Source organism: Pholis gunnellus, assembly GCF_910591455.1.
Source record: "Pholis gunnellus genome assembly, chromosome: 9".
Lineage (NCBI taxonomy): Eukaryota > Metazoa > Chordata > Actinopteri > Perciformes > Pholidae > Pholis > Pholis gunnellus.
Window position 1 is genome coordinate 588634 of NC_136535.1, and position 21367 is coordinate 610000.

General features: G+C 40.3%; 1 protein-coding gene across 3 annotated transcripts in view; it reads left to right on the top strand.

Moving 5' to 3' along the window:
• The window catches only part of LOC306700639 (nesprin-2), a 46013-nt gene that overhangs the window by 11637 nt on the left and 13009 nt on the right, over positions 1-21367 (top strand). For 2 of the 3 annotated variants that reach the window (XM_079165710.1, XM_079165712.1), the window contains exons 2-10: positions 10390-10578; positions 12073-12223; positions 14316-14498; positions 14667-14801; positions 15034-15228; positions 16772-16901; positions 17046-17153; positions 17392-17489; positions 20444-20677. In XM_079165710.1, the coding sequence (XP_079021836.1) occupies positions 10448-10578; positions 12073-12223; positions 14316-14498; positions 14667-14801; positions 15034-15228; positions 16772-16901; positions 17046-17153; positions 17392-17489; positions 20444-20677 (1365 nt within the window). In that variant the 5' untranslated portion in view covers positions 10390-10447. Of the gene's footprint in view, positions 1-10178; positions 10212-10389; positions 10579-12072; positions 12224-14315; positions 14499-14666; positions 14802-15033; positions 15229-16771; positions 16902-17045; positions 17154-17391; positions 17490-20443; positions 20678-21367 lie in introns of those variants that run through there. The other variant, XM_079165711.1, reaches the window with a different exon arrangement.

Below are 21367 nucleotides of genomic sequence, written 5' to 3' on the forward strand. Positions count from 1 at the left end.
CGAAGTAATGAACCCACCAAATCAGCAGTCCTGCTCTACACTTTTTAGCAAGGATGCACGGTACTAGAAATGTAGTAGCCGATACAAATACCAGTGAAATCACGATTCTCGATACGAAATAATTGAGCTTGGACACAATGTGACTCGATACAACCTCCGTTAACGTTAGCTGTTAGCTCTGTTATTTAGCCAAGCAGGACAGTGCTGCCCATCGGCTGCTACAGCTAATGTTAACTAGCGCTCCTCCTGCTGACTTCAACATGGATTTGTTGTTCACAAGTTTGCATCATCAGGGAAATGTTCCATCGTCCCCTGGACGAGCATCTTTAAGCCCATGGTTTTGACTTTTGTGGCCCCTAACTTTCCTTTCCTGGTTCAGTCTCAGCTACCAAACAACAGACGGACATAGTTACAGCCGACCTGTTGAAAAAAGTGGAACATTTAGCAGCTGAAGAGCCAGATGTTTTTTACTCATGAATAAGTTTGTAGACCTGATGAATTTCATCTCCCTCAGGGCACATATGAATCTTGTCTTGATTCATATGTGCCCTGTATGGTATTTGTTATAAATGTATGTTGGTGCATAAATGTTCATTTTATGATTGATGTTCCAAACTCAAAGTGGTTGAGGAGACGAATTGATTAGGAGCATCAGTAGAACACAAATAATGTGTAATGTGGTCACACAGCGGCCATGTAAGCTCAGGTTTGTGTGTTCTCAGCTGAGCAGCAGAGGGGATGATTGACTTTGTCTCAGGACACAGACGATATTTTAATCAGTCTTGGTCCTAATAGCCTTAACTTCCTCTGACCCTTCATCACCTCCTCAGCTGAATATCACTTTCCCTCTAAAGCGGCCGCTCTCTAATAGGAGCCATTCATTTAATTTCCTCGCTGCTGAACGTTCAGGGAGTGATGCATTTCAGTGTTTCTTGCTAACCTGCAGTGATTTTTTTTTTCTCTACACACGTAAGATTGATGTCAGTTTGATTGGAGTTTTCTAAACATTAAGATCACAACCAGATTAAAGTGTTGCCTTGTTTGCCAGTTATACATGCAGAAATAGATAGTAGAGTACTTAATTATTCCCAGCAAGACATGTAACTGTTACAGCAACTTAAAGCAAAAAAGACAAAGATAATGAGCAAAACAAATAATACAATACTAATCAACAATTACTTAACTGAGTGGATCATTTTTACCATCTATATATGCATGTGTGAGGTGGACATAGTGAAAGAAATAATAATAGTAATAATAATAAGAAAAATGACATGCATTTATGAAAAAAGGGAAATTAGAAAAAGGTTAACACCAACACTGCTGCTTCACATAAGAGGTATTCACCTGGCAAACCACAGGGTGACTTTTATTGTGAAGCAGTCACAGGAAGTGCATTGTTTGTTTCCCCTTTTGCTGTGTCCTGCTGATGTGTGGGAAACTACTGGCTGTATATGCAGCATGAAATCAGATGGTGGTTGCTCATGGCATTTTGCAGAAAAGCAACAACGGGCTAATAACGTCTTTATGAGAATCACATGAGTTTGTTTGGCTGCACTGTAAGAGACAGCCACTGTTTGCTGTGGAATTAACACACCTGCTGTTACCGACAATCCACCCAGACTGAAATCTCAAAGATTATAACTTTAAATGGCTGCAAAACCTGCCCCACCCTCTACGCACCCAGAGTATACTCATCATATTCACTTTAAATGTCCCTCCCCTACTCTCCATCTACTGCCAGATGCTGAATTAACTTAGTCTCAGGACTCAGGCACAGTGGGAATATCGTCACACTGTGAACTTGCCTACTTTCACCTTCACAGCTGAATATCATCCAGTTTATGCTGCAGGCCCAATGGCGCAAATCCACCGCTGACCACCATGCTAATAACGCTGCAATCGAACAAAGCTCCACCCATCATCCCCTTGTTCTTTAACTTCTACTTTCAGATTGTCTGCCACAGCACACAGACATTATTTAAATGAATGTGAGCTAAGTCTTCAGAGTCTTTTCCTCTCACCTCAATCTCCCCATGGCTCTATATCACGATCAGGTCGGACAAAAGCCATTCTCCTAATCTTAATAACATGAGTTCACTTCCTCTCCTGGTACAATGTATCCTCAACGTCTCAGCAGGGAGGAGTCTTAATAGTGAAGATGAGCTGCTTCCTCTCAATTCCCCACATGCTGGTCTGATTGGCTGCTTCTGGTTTCCTAGAAGCAAAATAGCAATTTGTACTGCAAAAAGAAATCCTTTTCAACATAGATATTATGAAATCTTCTGGTATCAGGGTAAGAAAAAGAGAAACTTCATAAGATTTGTCGAACGTGGTGTTAAAATCAGCCCACTACCAAACATTATATGACCTTTATTGGTAGTAATAAAAAGACTTTTGATGTAAGCAGTGGAACTTCAGACATTCAAGATTAAAGCCATGTCCACACTACTCCGTTTCCATTTGAAAATGCATATGTTTTGCTACCTTTACACTGAGCGTACTATGCCATACTATGCCGGCGTTTTTGAGCACCGAAAACGGAGGAGTTTGAAAATGCTCCCGAAGACGGATACGTTTGAAAACTCCGGGGCTGCCTCTTCACATGGACGGTCGAAAACAGATACGTTTAGAAACGATCACGCCCACACCCGCACTTGCTACTTGATTGGTTCTTAGCAGTCACGACGTGTCCTTCTCTGATTCGTCACGGAGGGTGATGGACGCAAAACGGAGGACTTTCCTTTTCTTATTAATGCTTAATTTGTTCTGCACAACTATTGTGAAGTCCGCAGATAAAATATAAAGGAACAAAAGCAGTAATTGCACTCCAGTATGACAGATTTCAGCCACCAGCAGAGCTACAAGTGAGAACAGAAACAATGAAACCGAGGGAACGAGTGAGAGATGTGTGTTGACTACATTTATGGACCCATAATCTAGTAAATCTTTATGTGTAAGTGTTAATATTAAACTAAATTTGATATGTGAGAGAGATAGAGCAAGACCCGCAGTGTTGTAAAGTCTGAAAAATAAAACTTTCCACGGAATGTGTCTGTTTGAGTTTATAGAGGGAGATTCAAACACGACCTTTTCATTATTAAAGACTACTTTATTACTCAGCGTATTTTTAAACTAAGCAACCAATCTACTTCCTGCTTACACCTACACCAACCTGCATGCCCAGTGTACGTGAATAGTCATGTGATATTCCTTTTCAGCCGTTTTAGTCTGGACGGAGATCATTTCTAAAACGATGCTGAAACGCCGTGTGGACGGAGATCGTTTTTGTTTGTTAAAAACTCTGTTTGAAAAGAAAATGTATTAGTGTGGATGTAGCCTAAGGTTCCTCAATTTAGATTGTCTTTTAATTAATTAAATTAAAGCAGAAGTACAGAGGAGGTTCTGATAAGCACTGTCAATGTCAATTGTCAACTACATGTCAATGTAGTTACCTTGAAACTTATTTAATGAAAATTGTACTCGATGAGTTTTTATCTTCGATAATGTTGAGGGTGGACCTTTTCAGGGGAGAGCCAGGCCGCTGGACTTCTGCTGCTGCTAACTTTCTGCAGCAAAGTCACACCAAAAATGAACTGGATCGGCTTACAATCAAAAAGTATTTAATTAACATGAGAAGCTAGAACAGTTGCAAACAGAATTACTCTATCGATATCAATATGTCCCTTGGGGCAGAGTCCTCACTTGCCTCACCTAATAGGCCAGCCCAGCTGGTCAACTACAGAGTGGTAACGGCTACCAACTAGGAACTATCCTATATTTAAAAGTCTCTGTCCGAATGTTTAAATGTCCAGTATTGGCCTCTGTGATTGGCCGAAATACAATAGCCTCCTAATGACTTTGGCTATTATCAGCTTAGTGTTTGGTTTAAGTTGTCCGGACTCCTCCTGCTCTCTTGGTCATCTGTCCAGCTCCTCTGTGTCCCCTTTGATGTCTCTGGTGATGTCTCTGGTCCTCGACCTATTCCGTTATAAGGTTGTGAAGAGCCTGTCCTCTGCATTCCTCACTGACCCTGTCTCCCCTGCTCTCTCTGCCTCATGGCTCAGAACCCCCTAACCTATGTGACTGTACTTTGTTTCAATACTTCCAATGATTATGTTGAAGACTCCTTCAAGTAAACTTATTGCAAACATATAATATCTTCCATAAGTAAACATCCTGTAAACCTATAATACATTCCATTAGTAAATATATTGTGACTCTTAACATAATTTACATTCTTATCATTGTGACACTTTTATTCACCACTAGGGGTGTTATTAATTCTACTAAATAATGCTTTTGATACTTAAATTCTTCACAATAACAACAAAAAAAAGACTTTGAAGATGTCTTGTTGTAATTTCCTCGATTGCACTTCCTGTTAAAACCTCTTGGACCTGAGGGGGCTGGGGGGGGGGCAACAGAGTCACACATGTAGTACAAATCACTTCTGAGAACAAATGAAATGATATTTTGTGATATATCAAAAACCTACGTAACGAAGAAATTCTGATAAAATGGACCATGTAACCTATTAATCACTCAAAAACATATATATATATATATACACACAAAGTACTACAAGATACTACAAGTATCCATAATTTCACCTATTTTTCGCCAGGAGACGGCGAGCTATGTTCTCCATTACCGATCCCAGCCACCACCTACGGCACTTTCACAGACAAAGCGCATATCAAAGAGCACGAGGACTCCACACTGAATCCAACAATATCTTCCAAATTATTCTCCTTCACACTATTAAAAAGTTACAATTATTCTGCCACAGATATCAACTCAGCCCAACAGCAAAAGAATTGAAACGCTTCGCACCTCGAGATGGTTTTCTGGATGAAAATCGGCAATAAAAAATAATTAATCCTTGCAGCCATGTGCTGCCGGTCTCTCTTCTCCGTTCTGTGAAAAAACTTGAGTCTCTACGAGCTTCTATGAAAAAGGGGTAATCTTTTCAGTTTTGGTCAATGGGTTTGACCCTTGGGGCGAGCCACGGTTTTCGATATTTTTATTGGCTTAAAATTCTGTCAATCAACTCAAAGAACGTACCATTAGACTCCGGGTTCAAATCTGCCAATCACAGGCTGTGTGAGGTTCAATTGAAGTCTGTGAAACTGAAATTCAGTCAATTCTGGCAGTACTGCTTCCAAAATCTGAATTGACGTTGACTGACCTCAGCTGACCTGTACAAAATCCTTGTATATCAGGCATACTTCACTCTATCAAGCCAATTTATTTTTTACAGACTCCTAATCTGCTGTACTATGACTTGTGAGGGTTGATTTGGATGTATCTGCATCATTTCAAATCGATAAAATTAATAAAAGTGCATTTTTTTCAGGCGAACCTTAACATTTTCAATTTTAGCTGGGTGTTCTATTCATTCAGCATTAACCAGTAACATATACACTGATATGTACACATATGAACAAATATCACAAGTGTTAGTGTTATAATTCCATTGAAATTATTCAAATAGACCTTGTACTTGGAGAGATAAGCCCCTTTGAGTATGGGTATGACATTTTCGAGCAGAGGCCTCAAAATAGGGCTCAGTTTTAAAAATGGATGTTGAGGCAGTGGAGTAACTAACGTAAGACCCTGTTACACTTCTATGTGTATCAGACTAAAGGACAGGAAACAACTAAGTGACAAGTTCAAACTCATGTGAAAGGCTGAAATAGATTGAGGATGAAGTAAGGCAGTGATGATCATGCTCATGTCATGAAGTTTCTCAAGGAACATTTAGTTTTTAATCAACAACTTTGGTAGACACTAGAGCCAGAAGATCCAAATTTAGGCAAACACTTCTGTGTTGTTTTCAGATCCTATTTTTCCAGTCAGGTGTTTTTCTGTTGAGGAGAAACAAGATAAGAAGAGCGAGTGATGTTGCACTGTTGAGACTCAGCCGGCTGTTGGTCCCGCCAGACGGTTTGCTGGAGGCATCAAAGACACAGAAGTCTGTTTTTGCTCTAACAGGAGGCTGTTTAGTATACTTGGACGCCCTTTAAGACGTGATAAAATTCTCTAATATTTGATTGTTTGAATAGTTATAATCCTGCTTTTATTCATCTGATGCAAATTAAGCTGTGTGTGTGTGATCCCGGTGTGATACCAGACACACACCTGTTGTTACTGTCCACGGCTTGTCTTGTATTCTGCTGCAGCAGCCTGCATAATATTCTGGGTGCTCAATCATGCTCATCATCAGTGAAAAACCCGTCTGACACACCTGGCGGAGATCTTCACTCTACTCGGCACCTGTCACTCTGTTCTGTAAAAATTCAAAGGATTGGTGTTACATTTTAGGCAGTCCTTTTCTTCTCTTTCTTGCTTTCTTAATGAAGCTACAGACAGCAACCAGTTAGCCTAGCTTAGCATAATGTCTCGGTCCAAAGGTAACAGTCCACCTAACATATATTTAAAGCTCTTTCATTAAACATGCAAGATTTCTAATTGGAAAACATTACTGTTTTCAGATAATTGAATTATTTCAGGTTGGTGTGTAGCGTGTCTACACTGGTAAGTACTGCTAGCAGAAAATAGTCAAATGTCTTGACATCTCCCATCCAAACAAAACTACTATCTGTATGATAAAGAATATTGATGGTTGCTAGATTTGTTCATGTAACAAACTCAGACAGTAGACTTTGTGGATTCCTGCTGCATGTTGAGTTTGGAGAGAGTCACCACTGCAGTTTGATTTAGACTAGGCCGGCTGTGTGTGGGTTGATGTTAATTATTGTTTTGCATATCGATTTTACAGAATCCACTCCAATTCATTAGTTATTTTAGCTTCCGTCATGATACAAAATACATACGCGTTGACAGAATTTTGTCTAATCAAAGTTTTCACCTTGACGTAGTCACTTTCATATTGTCTCTATTTGCACTTAGTTCCAACACACCTTGTTAGCGTGCCCTGTGGAACCTGTAAGGTTCAAACAGCAGCTTCAGTGTAGTCTGTCTGTCTGTCTGTCTGTCTGTCTGTCTGTCTGTCTGTCTGTCTGTCTGTCTGTCTGCAAACGGCTTGTTTAGGGAAAGATCGTGAAATACTTTGTTAGATCGTTGTTTGGGTTAATTAACTACAGAAGTGTCATTAATGAAGTATGCAAGTTACATGAATAACTAATAAATCAAAGTTGACTTCTCGAATAAGAGGGGGAATGTACAGCGGTCCTCTGGCTGTAAGATTGCTCACCCTGTATAGGCTTGCCTGTGTGGGCTTTTGCGGCCTTTATACTTCCTTGTTCATGATGGATAACGTACAAAATCATTTTGTGGGATGTCTACGAATTACGGCACATTATTTTTATTAGGGTATTGCCAAGAATGCTGGATGAGCCCAGACTGAACAGTTGGTTGGTGTATGTTTATTCTTCTATGCAAGGGAATAAACAAATAATGATTACTTAGGTTCATTTATGCATCCACAATGTGGCATTTCATTCTTTTCTCCACAATGAACACATAACAAAACACAAGACAATCTGTTAACTTTCGAACAATACATGCCATATCAATTTGCAAAATTATGAAGGTGAAAAGTCCACATTAAACTCACATTGGTTAACTCTTTGTGCTGCCTGGAATGGTTTGAGGAGAGTCACAGGCCTGTTGGGCCAATTTCTGTAACGCTGAACAGAGTTTTCTAACCAGGAGTAGCAGTGATGCAGGTAGACTGGAGACTTGGGATTTAACAGTAACTACTCCAGGTATTAGTAAACGTGCAGTTGTTACCAGGGAAATGTAGGGTATGGCTTGTGAAACATTTTAGATTTTGGTTGCAAAACACATATAACACAATATAAATGATTATTTCCTGAGAGGACCTCATTGACTAACAGCCCCTAATTCTAACCTTAACCATCACAACAGCATGTCCGATCACAACCCTAACCGAAACATAATCCTGTAATTACAGTATATATAATTATTAGCTTTTTACTGCTGCTGATGAGACCAAATACATCTTCACATAAAGCTGGGCTCTGCTAACTTTATGACAGTTCATGGATTCAATAATCAATAAAAACACTGATAATGAAAGTGATAATGAACACAGCATGTGTCTTACTTGGACTCGCTGAACTGTGAAATCACTGCAGGTGATGCGCTCTGTTGAGGAGACATTTTCACTTTGCATTTGTCTGCATTTACCTCGGTCCTCTAGTGAGACATCAAATTGTTTTACTCTGTATTCATTCACTGATGCTGCCCAACTAAACGTAGTATCTTGAAGTGTATACATTACGTAATCTCTTGCCAACTTTGTTGTTCACCAGTTCACTGAATCTCTTCTGCCTAAAATAAAGTCTACACACTGACTTTGTGCAAGCTTGTTATGTCGTTCCTCATTTCCTTTGTGGTTTGCCTAATGATACTCTCATGACTACAGATTCATGTAAGTAGCACTTTTTCCCCCGTAGGTGACTCAAGTCTCATGTCTTCAAATACTTTTTTCACATAATTAGTGTTTCTTGCAGAATAATTTCTTAACTTTTTATGCATGAAAACATTTTGCAACCACGCAGATGTTTTTTTGTTTTGTTTATTGTTGTTGTAAAGATCTCCATCAGCACTGCAACACCCAAACAACAAAAAAAGCTTCCTATCTTCCTTTTCAGTCCATTTTGTTTTCAGTCGGCAAACAACAATCCAACATGTCTTCATCAGCATGAGACCGACTCAGCAGGTTAAACCGTTCTCTCCCTTCATATCACTATGCAATGGTCGCAGAGTCGTCTGTAAAATGAACAACATAAATACATGTTGATGACACCAGCGTTACTGTGCGTACTAAGGTATTTAAAATGAGTTATTGCAGATATGGTTAGACAAGAAAGGAAGTTGTCTTCTCAACTTTTGCTGCCACACAGCTGCCTATTAGCATAATGTCAATGATTTCCAAAAGCTCCCAGTCACAATAGACCTGCCTTTTTGGATTCATCTTCGTTTGGACGGAAGAGATGCGTTGTGAACCTTAGCCGGCTCAGAGATTGTGTGACCAGCTGCTGCATCTGTAAATCAGAAGATAATTACTCAGACTAAATGAAAGGTGCTGCGTAAATGTGGCCCTCAGGGTTACTTCTCTCTCTCTTTCTCTCCCTGTCACTCTCCCTCCAGTCATTCAGTTCTGGCTCCACCTTAACCACCTGTGTGTGTTTTGTGTTTCTGCAGGTGTGTGTGCACTGGTGCTTGTGGAAGTGACAATGGGAAATCACTACAGCCTGTGTGTGCGTCTCTAAGCACCAAGCAGGATAAATTCTTACTGTTTGCTGTTCTTCTCTTTTCTGCTCCAGGAACACTCAAACGTGTTAATGTCGGATTGTTAAAATCTGTATCAGGTTTGTCACCAAGCAGGTTTTCACATACAAGGAATCTGCCCTGTTGTTGTGGTGCATATACAAGGAACATAGTAAGAGAAAATAATGCACTTTCGATGCCCATGTCTATAATGCATTATAAATATACTTAATGTGTTATAATCAGCTTATAGCACTGTATAATTGGTTATAAGCACTACTAAACATCCATAATGCTTAAGCATAATCATAACCCATTATAAAGCATTATAATTACTTGTAAGGTCAAGTAGCATAATACTCTTTTTACAATTCATTCAAATTACTGTTAAAATGCATAATAATGTGACTCTGAGTACTCATTGTTTGCTTTTAAGTAAAGTGAACTATACATTTTATCAAGGAAAGAACACCAAAAAACAATCAGTTTGATTGACCAGCAATTATGAAGTATTATGATACTTAACCTGATAAATCATGAAGTGCTTTATAATGTGTTATGTTTATTGTTATAATTACAAATATATACAAGTGCTTATAATTACACAATTACACAGTGCAATTGCAGATTATAATGCATTTCAATTATGTAATATGTCAATTATGGGTGTCATAGAAAGTGTCACCAAAATAATGACAACAAGCATGTAGCCTACTGCCGAATGTGTCATTTCTTTCTCCTAAAAGTATCATTAAATCGAATCCATATGAAAGTATTTATTTTTATGATTAACTATCCACAGTTCTTCCTTGTTTTCCCAGGTAGAATGAAGAAATTAGGATGAAATTACGGGAAAACTTTCAACTCTTATATCCACTTTTTAAGACCTGATAACATCATATTACAAGAATGTCCCAAGTTGAAGACTGAAGGATACTCATATACTGGTATACTTCCTTAGCATTTGAATCCTTGTGTGCTGGTCATTTGAAATGGGACAGAAATGTTAACAAAAGTCTGAGATAAATTTTCTATTATTTTCATGAGTGAGAAAGGGCAGTATTATTTCCATAAATCCCAACTTTAAAAAGTCTAATTGACCCTCTACGCCTTGTCTCTCAACAGGTAGCAGTCCGGTGATGCCATCCCCACCACTGAGGGAAGTGGACAGGAAGTGAGGGATATGGAGCAGTTTCTGGATCTGTCAGAGTCTTCTTTTCTTCCCACCTCGTATCCACTGGAGCTGAATGGGGAGGAAACCCAGCAAGTGGACGGCAGCTGGAGTCAAGATGAAGAACCTCAGGGATGCGGACAGTGAGTGTCTTCCATTGTTTGCATCTGGTGGTGTCCGCTCTACAGTTTTACAGACGACTCTTTTATAATGGTGCTTCTTGGGGAAAATGGTCTTGTGGTTTGATGTTACTGGGGTTCACTATCCATGTTCTAAGGTAAATGAGTCTACTACTGTACATCACTTGATATTACAATTTCAACTTTAATGATTTTAACAAAGTGAAAAATAGTCCTACAAAGAGCTACAGCTCCAAGGAAAATGTATGTGACAGAGCACATACTTGCATAATCATAACTTGCATATTCATGATTGTCACCCACGCTCTCTTCTCTCATCTTTCCAACTATGTAGCTTCTCTGAAGCTACATCGTCTGCCGTCTACAAAAGTCTGCACCTTTCTGTCCCATTTGTGCTACTGCGGACATATCTGACCTAACCAGACGCTTCACTGCGGTGTCTAAACCGCAGTGGTTCAGGGCTTATGGGAAACCGTGTTTGTTAAAGGCCTCGAAAAACAGAAATAGTTACTACATAAGTTAGAGAAAAAACAAGAACTACCATCCCCGTCTCGACAAATGTAATGAATGGCTGTTATTATAAGTTAGGTGTTCTTACTTCTGGACCAAAACCTGATGAATCTGCTTTCACTTTGGCTCTTTACTCACCTCATTCTGTGCCTGAACCAGGGCTCTTTTGCATTGCGTCATTTTGTAATATTTCTCCAGTTTTAGAACAAAGGTGCGATTACTTTGCTAAGTGTTCCCAGCGTTATCGTCCTTCACTTGCCAAAAAGCTGTTTTTAAGCTTAAAATCTTTTAAGCTGTTATTAAAGTAGACATTTAGTAGCGGTGACCCAACTGTTCAGCAATTTGATCGAAGGAGCCTGATTCCACTACCAATCTCACAGTCGAGTCTTCACAGTGGTGAAAAATGTGGTTCTGAAACAAAGGATCATTCCAGTCTGGCTATGTAGGGGTGCTGATTGTCTGTTTTTTCTTTTTCAGTGCTTTGGACAGACACACACACACACACACACACACACACACACGCACGCACGCACGCACGCACGCACGCGCACGCACACGCACACGCACACGCACACGCACACAGCTGTCCATTATTTTGAAACATAATTCTATAGATAAATAACTCTTAAACAGGGGGATCAATAAGCAAAAACAAACACGATGCGACTATGAGTTGACGATAGGCAAGACTTGTCCAATCAGATTGGGCTATATAAATGAATACTTGGGGACACTGCTACCAGAAGGGCAGAAATCAGTGTTTTGATCATCGTCCCAGTGCTGTGGAACCCACTATGATTTGCATCAACCACAGAGGGACAACAAACTTGAAAAAACTAAATAACATATACAAATGCATTAGAACAGGAAAAGGCGAAAATGGATAGGGCAGTATAAGGTGAAGAGAGACACTGCAACCAGACATTTATAACCTCCATGTTTTGAGTCTTTCTGCAGTAGGCTGTTTCACTTCCTCTTTCTTTCCAGATTGGAGAGGAGGTGGGTCCTCTGGCACGAGTTTATGAAAGAACACGCCCAACTGGACAACTGGCTGCGATTCGCCGAGCAAGCTGTCAGTCCCCCTCAGCCCGCCCTCATTACCTACGTCACTGCCAAGGAAGAAATGAGGAAGATTGAGGTGAGAAGAAATTCAACAAAAGTTAAAATTCGAGGGAGTTCATATTTGAACCCAGACTTAATTTTTTATCATTACAGGATTAAAGGGAATATATTTCGCATCAAAGGAAATATGAAGACTTTTAACTCTCAATAAAATGTAAAAATATATGTTTTTCATAAAACCTTTTTGCCAAATCCTGATTCATACTGAATCTCTCCTTTACACACCGGGGGCATTTTTTTTGTGGGGTTAATTCACACTTCGGTGTATTTTTTTGAAACTGTTGGTTTTGTCATGAATACTTTTCCAAGTAAGATTAAACCAGATCCACTCCTTCTGTTCTTGCCTTTGGGTGGGGTGGCTCAGAGGTAGAGCGGGTCGCTTTCCAATCTGCGTTTTGATCTCTGGCTCCTCTAGTCAGCATGTTTAGTGTCCTTGGGAAAGATACTGAACCCCAAATTGATCCCCAAAGGCTGTGCCACACTCAGTGTTTGAGTGTTTACACTGTGTATTAAGTGTATTAACATGGAATGGTCATGGGAAGATGCTGTATGAATAATGGGTGTGAATGGGTGAAGGTTGACATGTGGTGTACAGCACTATGAGTGGTCAGAAGACTAGTAGGGCACTGTACAAATGCAAGTCATTTACCTTTTTTTTTTTACCATTTTACCTTTCAGACAGACTGCCTGCCTAGGAATAGGATCCCAGTAGTTGGCCCTCTGCTTGTGGGAATCTATTCAAACCTTTTATTGAAAAATGTTGCAACTATCGCAAATTTGCATCGCTGCTGTTATAAATAGTCTTTTACATCATTGTCAGAATCAAAGTATGTGTGTCAGTGTGCGGAATACCTGGTGGCAATTGGTGGGGTCCCCCTACCTAGTCCTCCACTGTTATGCTTACACAGACTAAATAAGCAATATAGCCTACAAGATGCATCACCAAGGCTAATATCAACAGTAAGGCCACTCCCACAACCAATCTGGCAGTTTTCTCTTCCCGTGGTCTCTCTATGGAAAAGACTTGGATAACCAGACCGGACTTTCTGACAAGGCTTCAAAACACAGGGTATTCTTGTGTTTCACCTTTCAAGGGATGGCCTACGAGTACACAGACGTTCGTTCAGTGACGTCCTGGCCCAGGCAGGTGCTGGGGTTTGTGTTTCCCATCCGGTGATACCGCTGGGGCTCCTGCACATGTGGCGCCTGCAGAGGTGGTTTGCAAGCTTTCATTTGGATACTAGGGAGCACAAGCGACGCTTGTTGTCATACCCCCCTCATCGAGGGGGAGGGATCATGGCCATGGTGCCATGGCCAAGAAAGCTGCTTTGCGCCTTTCCGCCGCTTCATGTCATCCGTCCCCTGTTGGAGAGAGTGAGTCAGGAGCAGTTGTCCGTCATTCCGGTAGCCCCAGGTCACCGCTTGTTGCAGAAATGATTCAGATGATGGCGCCCCGGCCAGTCCCCCAGTTCTGGGGGGCTCTGTGTCAGGAGGTAGGGGCCATAGGAACACTGCCCTCTAGGCTATCCCCTCCCCTCCTGTTGCAAGGCAAAGTGGTCAGGGAACCAGCGCTGGTGCTAGAAAAGGTGGCTCGATCCCCATCTTTTTTTTTTTTTTCGTGGAATAAACTATTTTAATGTCTTGATACTTTTATTCTCAATAGTCAATACTGCGGAATATGCGTTTAGATTTCACAAATGCTAGTGCCATCAGTTTGAAATAAGGCTATATGTTTAGGAGTTCTAGCTTAAATCAAGTACAGCGACGTTTGTCTAGATACACAAAAATAGTTTTTTAGGTTTTTTTTGCTGAATATTTCGGAAATGTGCTTAGATTTAGCAAAAGCTGGTTCCATCATCTTGAAATTAGGCTATATTTTAAGGAATGATATCCTAAATCCAGTACAGGTAAGCGAGGAAGTGTCAATAATAACAAAAACAATCTCCTATCAAATGTCAGGAAAACATTTTAGATGTGCACATACTTTTGCCTTAAACAAGAACATTTGTAAAAAGTGATTTTCACTTGAAAGGATTTCTTGAATTCCTGTGAGGAAGCCTGAGTCGCTTCGCGTCTTTGTTACCTCAGCTTTTTATCTGTGTGTTCAGAGGCTGCGGTGCGAGACCAGGTCTCGGCTCGTTCAGTTGGACGGTTTGACCCAGAGGAACCGAACACTGACTCGGCTGTTTCAGGGCGCCATGCAGGCTCGGCTTCTGGTGTCAGCGAGGGAGTGCGGGCAACGATGGGACGACGTGAACACTAAACTGGAATCCATCACCGGACGATTGAAGGTCAGAGTTCCTCCCAATAGTATTAATAATACTAAAACAAATATTAGTCTTTTTAAAAGAAAAAGTAAAATGTTTAGTTGAAGAAGTTAAAGAAATATTCAAGCATTTCCAAACTGTCTTAGCAAAACTGATTTGAAGATGGAGAATCCCTCTTTTTTTCTCCATCAGCTCTTTATCTCAGAGTGGGAGGGGTTTGAGGCAGAGAGGGAGGAGCTTGCTCTCTGGTTGGCTGAGCTGGATGTCCGTCTGACCGAGGTGGATCACTTGACGGGAAACACCTGCGAAAAGTTGAGGCAACTGCAGGTGTGTGTGTGTGTGTGTGTGTGTGTGTGTGTGTGTGTGTGTGTGTGTGTGTGTGTGTGTGTGTGTGTGTGTGTGTGTGTGTGTGTGTGTGTGTGTGTGTGTGTGTGTGTGTGTGTGTGTGTGTGTGTGTGTGTGTGTGTGTGTGTGTGTGTGTGTGTGTGTGTGTGATAACTAAATACCTGGTAATTGTCCTACCTCCTGTATATTGTAGTGTGTGTGTGCTTGCGTGTAGTCCTTCCAGCAGAGTGTGTGTGTGAACTCGGGCCGTGTGAACGTCCTGCTGCACCGTGGCGAGGCCTTGATCCAGCGCAGCGAACCGACTGATGCTCAGCGTGTGGAGAGTCGCCTGCTGGAGCTGCTGCGGAGCTGCAGCCTCGTCTACAGCAACATCACACGAACGCACACGCGGCTGCTGAGCATGAGACTGGTACACACACACACACACACACACACACACTGTGTAAATATACATGAGGGGTGGAGGGAAGATCACATACAGGTTGTCCGTTTTTTTGTTTTCTTTTACAAATATAAATACACATTTATTCTGCAGCCACGTTTATACACACATAAGGATGAAGACGTTTAAGCCACTAGCCTTTAAACATTCACTGTCATAAAGGTCAAAGGATATCTAGAAGTACTAAGTCAGTTAGTCTTACAGTAGTAGCCCACTCATTTAATATTGCACTCAGTTCAATGCAATAAATATGCTGACTTTCAGTCCCTGGGTCATTCTTCAAAAACACAGGATCCTACAATTCCCATAATGCAACTCAAAAGCATCTTTTCTCACACTGTCCCTGCTTGTTAACCCTCTGAACCCCAAGTAGTTACATGTCAATTTTTTTAGCTCCTGTCACAATTAACTCACTGTGACCTCATTTTCCACTGAAATATAGAAGTCCGTCTTTTGTACATTATAACACAGTAAAAAAAATATATTTTATATCTTAATTTATTTTGCAAAAATTGAAAAACAATGGTATATACAAACATGTTCTGAGTCCCCACAAGTAATATTAATATTAGAAAGAAAGTTGAGGCTCCACATGCTATAAGTAATATAGCGTGTGTCTACTTGCATCCTCCCCTCTCTGCTCTGTGTAAACAGCCTGTAGGTCAGTCAAAGTTTCATATTCAATCAGGTGACCATCTTAAATGAGTCATTCAGAATTAAATGTTTTTTACAGTCTGGTTAGAGCAAAATCTTTTTGTTTTTGTTTTTTGACATGTTGATTACAGTGATTTTAAAGAAATACCTCATTTTAATTTTTGATTTGGTTGCTTGGCGGAAGCGTTAGTCACACATGATGTGCTATGATAAATGGTAAACATTTGTTTTTAATGCTTTTCAAACCTGCCAGCTTGTTCTGGGTTCATCTTTCAAACTGTATCTCCAGTTTACATCGCTGACTCAAGATAACCTTGACAAAGTCCTCTCTCCACTGGTGGCATGCTCTTTTAAAAACGTTTCTTCACTCACAGTACTTATACATATTTAAATAAACTACTACTCGTTTAAAAAAGGAGCAATGTGCTTGTCAGGGGATTCCATTTATAATTAGATGTTGTGTTGTGGAGGACTGTAGCAGCCCCTTGGTCTCTTTCCTCCTCTGCCCACATCAATGTAGTTTTGTTATTGAGATTTTACATAAATATGATGACCTAATGAATGATGACACACATAAAATACACAACAGTACAATGTAATTAAAATGGCCATCCTAAATCCTGCTATACCATAAAAATGCTGTTTAATGCACAAGTAATAACTGCTTCAATAATATAAAAATGAATATACACTTTTACCTAAATTACTTAAAGTTTGCCAATAGTACTTCTGTACAGAGTGTAGGACTCTGTGGAGATAGTGGTATTACTACTTCTACTTAAATAAACAAACTAAATATTTACTCCACCACTGTATATCAGTTTGCCTCCTCCTCCTCCTCCTCTTCCTCCTCCAGGTGTTTGAGGATGACTGGATTCTGTCTCAGGCTACAGACTCAGGTTGTCCTTCAGAGACTCTATTAGAGGAAGAGGGAGCACTTAATGTAACCAACCTGGACCTCCCTGCATTTCCAAACCATGCTAAAGGTAAACCAAATAATAATAAACATTGCAGGTATAAGATTAATCATGAATGTACAATATTTAGTAGTTTCTGCATCCATCAATCTGCTAACCCCACCCTGACCTTCTCCTCACCCGTTCACCTCCCTCCTCCTCCTCCATTCCCAGTCTCTCCTACCCATGAGCACCTGGGGCTGGAGTGGGACCCCTCCGTCGATATCGGACGCTCTGTCTTCCATGATGACGCCGACTCGTCGTATTTCAGTGCCAGCACAGGTAGGAAGTGACGGAACATTTAAAAAAAGACAGAGTAGAGGTCTTTTCTAAGTTTTTGTTGGCCTTTTGACTCTTGTTTCACTATCGTTTCTTAGTAGTTTCAGATCTACCACCGTGTGTGTGTGTGTGTGTGTGTGTGTGTGTGTGTGTGTGTGTGTGTGTGTGTGTGTGTGTGTGTGTGTGTGTGTGTGTGTGTGTGTGTGTGTGTGTGTGTGTGTGTGTGTGTGTGTGTGTGCAGGTCTTTGTCACAGAGATGGTGTGAAGAGGCTGAGCTACCTCAGCTCCCCCGGCTCTCAGACTGATAGCAATGACATCACCAATCAGCAAGCAGATCTGGTGAGTGAAATAAATGAATACATTCAATGTGGTTTGATAGAAAAGAAGAAAATACCAGATAACAAAAGTTCTTTAATGTCCGTTATGCACAACAATTGAATCTGTCATTGGCTCCCTCCAACAGTAAAATAAGAATAAAAGAAAATCTTCAAGTCAATATCTAACTAGAATGTTTAAACAATGGGCTTTTGTATTTCATTTTTGACATTGCGGAGCTTTTCTCAAAACATCAACTCAGATTATATTATTTATAATGCTCTCGAGCTGCAACAATAATCAATAAGTGCTCAACTACTGAATTAATTGTCAACTATTTCGATAATTGATTAATCGATTTGAGTAATTTAAACACATTTGAATATGTTCTGGTTTCTCTGCTCCTCTATGACCCTAAACTGAATATTTTTAAACGAAACATTTGAGGACGTCATCTTGGGCTTTGGAAAACACTGATCGACATTTTTCACCATTTTATGACATTTTATAGACCAAACAACAGCAAACAAATAATCGATTCACACCACATTCAAACACAGAATACAATATTGTGTTCATACTGTCATACAAAGTCATGCCCTAATCCATTTTTCTAATTTCTTCCGGTTATCATGATGAGTACCTTTGCTAACCATCAGATCGTTTAACTGTGGGCCTTAGGGCACGGTCACACAAGCGCAAAATACATTGATGAATATTCGCCTTCCGTTAACCTCCATTCAAGTCGGGGGGAAAATACAACATTTACTCTCGGTGACCATGAACATTTGGATCTTCGCATCACGTGAAGTTCAAATTTGGTGGACTGCAACTGGCAAAGTCGCAGTCTCAACCAATAGCAAAGATGTGTACGGCTCCTTTAACCAAAGAATTTGTCAAATTGTCGTATGTTTGACTAATACAAAACGTTTACACACAGGAACAATGTAACATTTTATATACAGTTTTATTGGTGGCTGTCTTATAGCTGTAAAGATTTAGACGTCATTGTTTTGTTTACTTTGATTAGCAAGAGGTGCTGAAATTATTTGACCTCATTTCAATGTATTTATTAACGTGTAAAATCCCAACTGAGAAGAAGACGCCACATCAGGCCTAAATATGAAATGAACCACGTGGTGTTTTTCTTCTCATTTCTGTTGTTCTGCCCTGACCCAGATGCTACATGGCCCAGAGGCTTCGTCTGTCTGTTTCTATCGCTCTCACACACACACATACACACACACACACAGTCACTGATGTTCTGATATACACCAGCTATCTAAAAATGTTCTCCATTGCTATGTGTCAGCTTTATCAGCTGATTGCAACAGTTCACCTCCTCTTCTACTGATTTATTGATGACGCCTGCGGGATGTGGCACCTCTTGTTATCAGTTTCCCTTTTTTTAAGCTGTATTCTGGCAAGAAAATCTGAGTGTGTGAGCAGCTCTACGAGAGCGGCAGAGGGAAACTAAAGAAGAGACAAAAAGAGAGAAAATAAGACGGCATCCATGATTTTGGGGGGGAGACGAGAACAGAACACTTTGAAGTCATTTGAGGATCTGCCTCTGCTAGCCTGCAGCTCCCCCCTCTCTCTCTGCCTTTCTGTCTATTTCTCACACACTGTTGCACTGTTGGTGAACCACAAAGCCCAACTGGAAAAGAAGAACAGAGAGACGCACGTAAAACTGAATTAGCATTTGATACAGCTGCAGCATCCCAACAAAGACATCAAAGTGTTTGCACTACTGTATTTTTTTTAACATCTATTTATTGGACGCTTAAAGGCGTGATGTCAGTATGCTGCATGGATTCTGGATGCAACTAAAAAGATGTGCTTGACAACTTAAAACTTCTTGCTTCAACTTTTTTTTGCAAGTAGAAGAGTGATCAATGTGTTTCCTGTGTGCTTTTACGGATGAGAGAGCATCATGTTTACAGTACAGTTATATTGCAAAACTGTTTCAATTTCCTATAACTGTATATTTATTGCATTTGCAATATCCAGCAAATACCAAGAAATCTAAAGTTGGTCTAAGTTTTTTGGTGTGCAGCAAGCCTTGATTCTTGCCAAATTGCATACGTTTTACTAGAACCTGACTGCATAATATATTGCTGTGCAGTGGAATTCTCACTTGCTTATAGAGAATCGTTTTGATGATGAAAGCCATCTGAAGATCCAATGTAGTGGACAGCAACCATTGGGCGGCCGTGGCACACTGGGTTAAGAGGGTCGATCGGATCGATCCTTGGCTGAGGCGTGCCATGTGCCGAAGTGTCCCTGAGCAAGACACTGAACCCCTAACTGCTCCCCATATCATTGTCAACCAAATTTCCCCCTGGGGATGAATAAAATATCTATCTTATCTAGTTATCTATCTTGTTGAGAGAAAGATTGTAAATGTGTTTTTTTTAATTTTTATTTTTAGAAGGGAAAACATTAACGCACTTTAACACTACATGTTATCGTTCACCCATTCACACCCATAACAACCACACATATTCAAACCCCGTAGGTACAGCTTACGGGAGCAATTAGGGGTTAAGTGTCTTGCCCAAGGACACACAGACGAGCGGAGCAAGGGATCGAACCGCCGATCTTCTGATTGAAGTGCTACCACTGAGTCACAGTTGCCCATACGTACTAAAATGAACCAAAGCCGTGGTTGCTTGGAAAATAAGAAGTTATTCAAAGGCCTGGATTGTATAATTTTGAAAATGGTCAAGGGATATGAACCTTCCAAACCTTCGACGTGGCCCATTTTTATAGAGTGCAACATACAGTATCTGATTTCCCACTCGGAAACTTGATTGTCTGATTTATGAAACTTATTAATTTCTACATAATGATGCCAACATAAAAGAATATAAAAGAATAAGCGTTAACAGGCTGGATCATCAAAAGCAGATGACTGGAGCAAAACGATACATTTTCATAAATAATTCTTTAGTTTAAATTATCTGTTTTCTGTCCAGCAAATGGAGGGATGGCTTGACCACGCCTACCCCAGTGTCCCCTTACCAGTAGTAACCCAGAGGGGCGGGACTCTGTCAAATGGAGAACATTGGGCGACCTCGACTCCTGACAGACAGGACGGTGAGCCCGTCTGCTTTGACGGTGGGCGTGTGAGGGCGTGGCTGGGTGTCCAAGGTCCCGCCCCTCCAGAGAGGACGACTTCCTGTTCCAAGGCCGTGCAGACTGATGTGGAGGTGGGTGAAGTCCCCTGTGTTCACACTTTTTAAATACATTTCCCTTATCAAAATTTCATTTTTTCATTTTTTTTTTTGGTTGTTTTCATTCATGTTTATTTTTTATATTACAGTGTATACTAAAACATAACATTTAGCCCCATTTCTGACCAAAATCCTCCAAATTTGATATAGATTTCAGGGGGGCTATGTTATAACACCAGCAGGTCTAATTGTGTCCTGATTAAGACACTGTATGGTGTTGTCCATCTGTCAGAATATTTGGTCCAGAGCAGGATATCTGATACCCAGCATGTCACATTACAACAAAATCTTTCTCACCTTTGCTCTTCCATCACAATTTAGATAAATGAAACTATCACTAATCTTGAATTATAATTTATTTGACATCACTAAATTTATATTTAATTCTATTTCAAGGATAGATCTGACCATTTCTTTAAATTGCAAAAGACATCCCATGAAAAAACCCAAACCAGCAGTGAATACATATCCTAACTAGTATTGTGTGTGTGTCTATCAAAGCCTAATATATTGTCTTCCTCTGTGCCATAGGGCTCCATAAAAACACACCAATGAGCCACACTGTCCTTCATTAAAATGAACTCACACAGTTTATTTTGACTCAATCTAACAAACTGTCACACACACTCACTAGAGCACCACATGTGGATTAATCTGCTGCTGAAA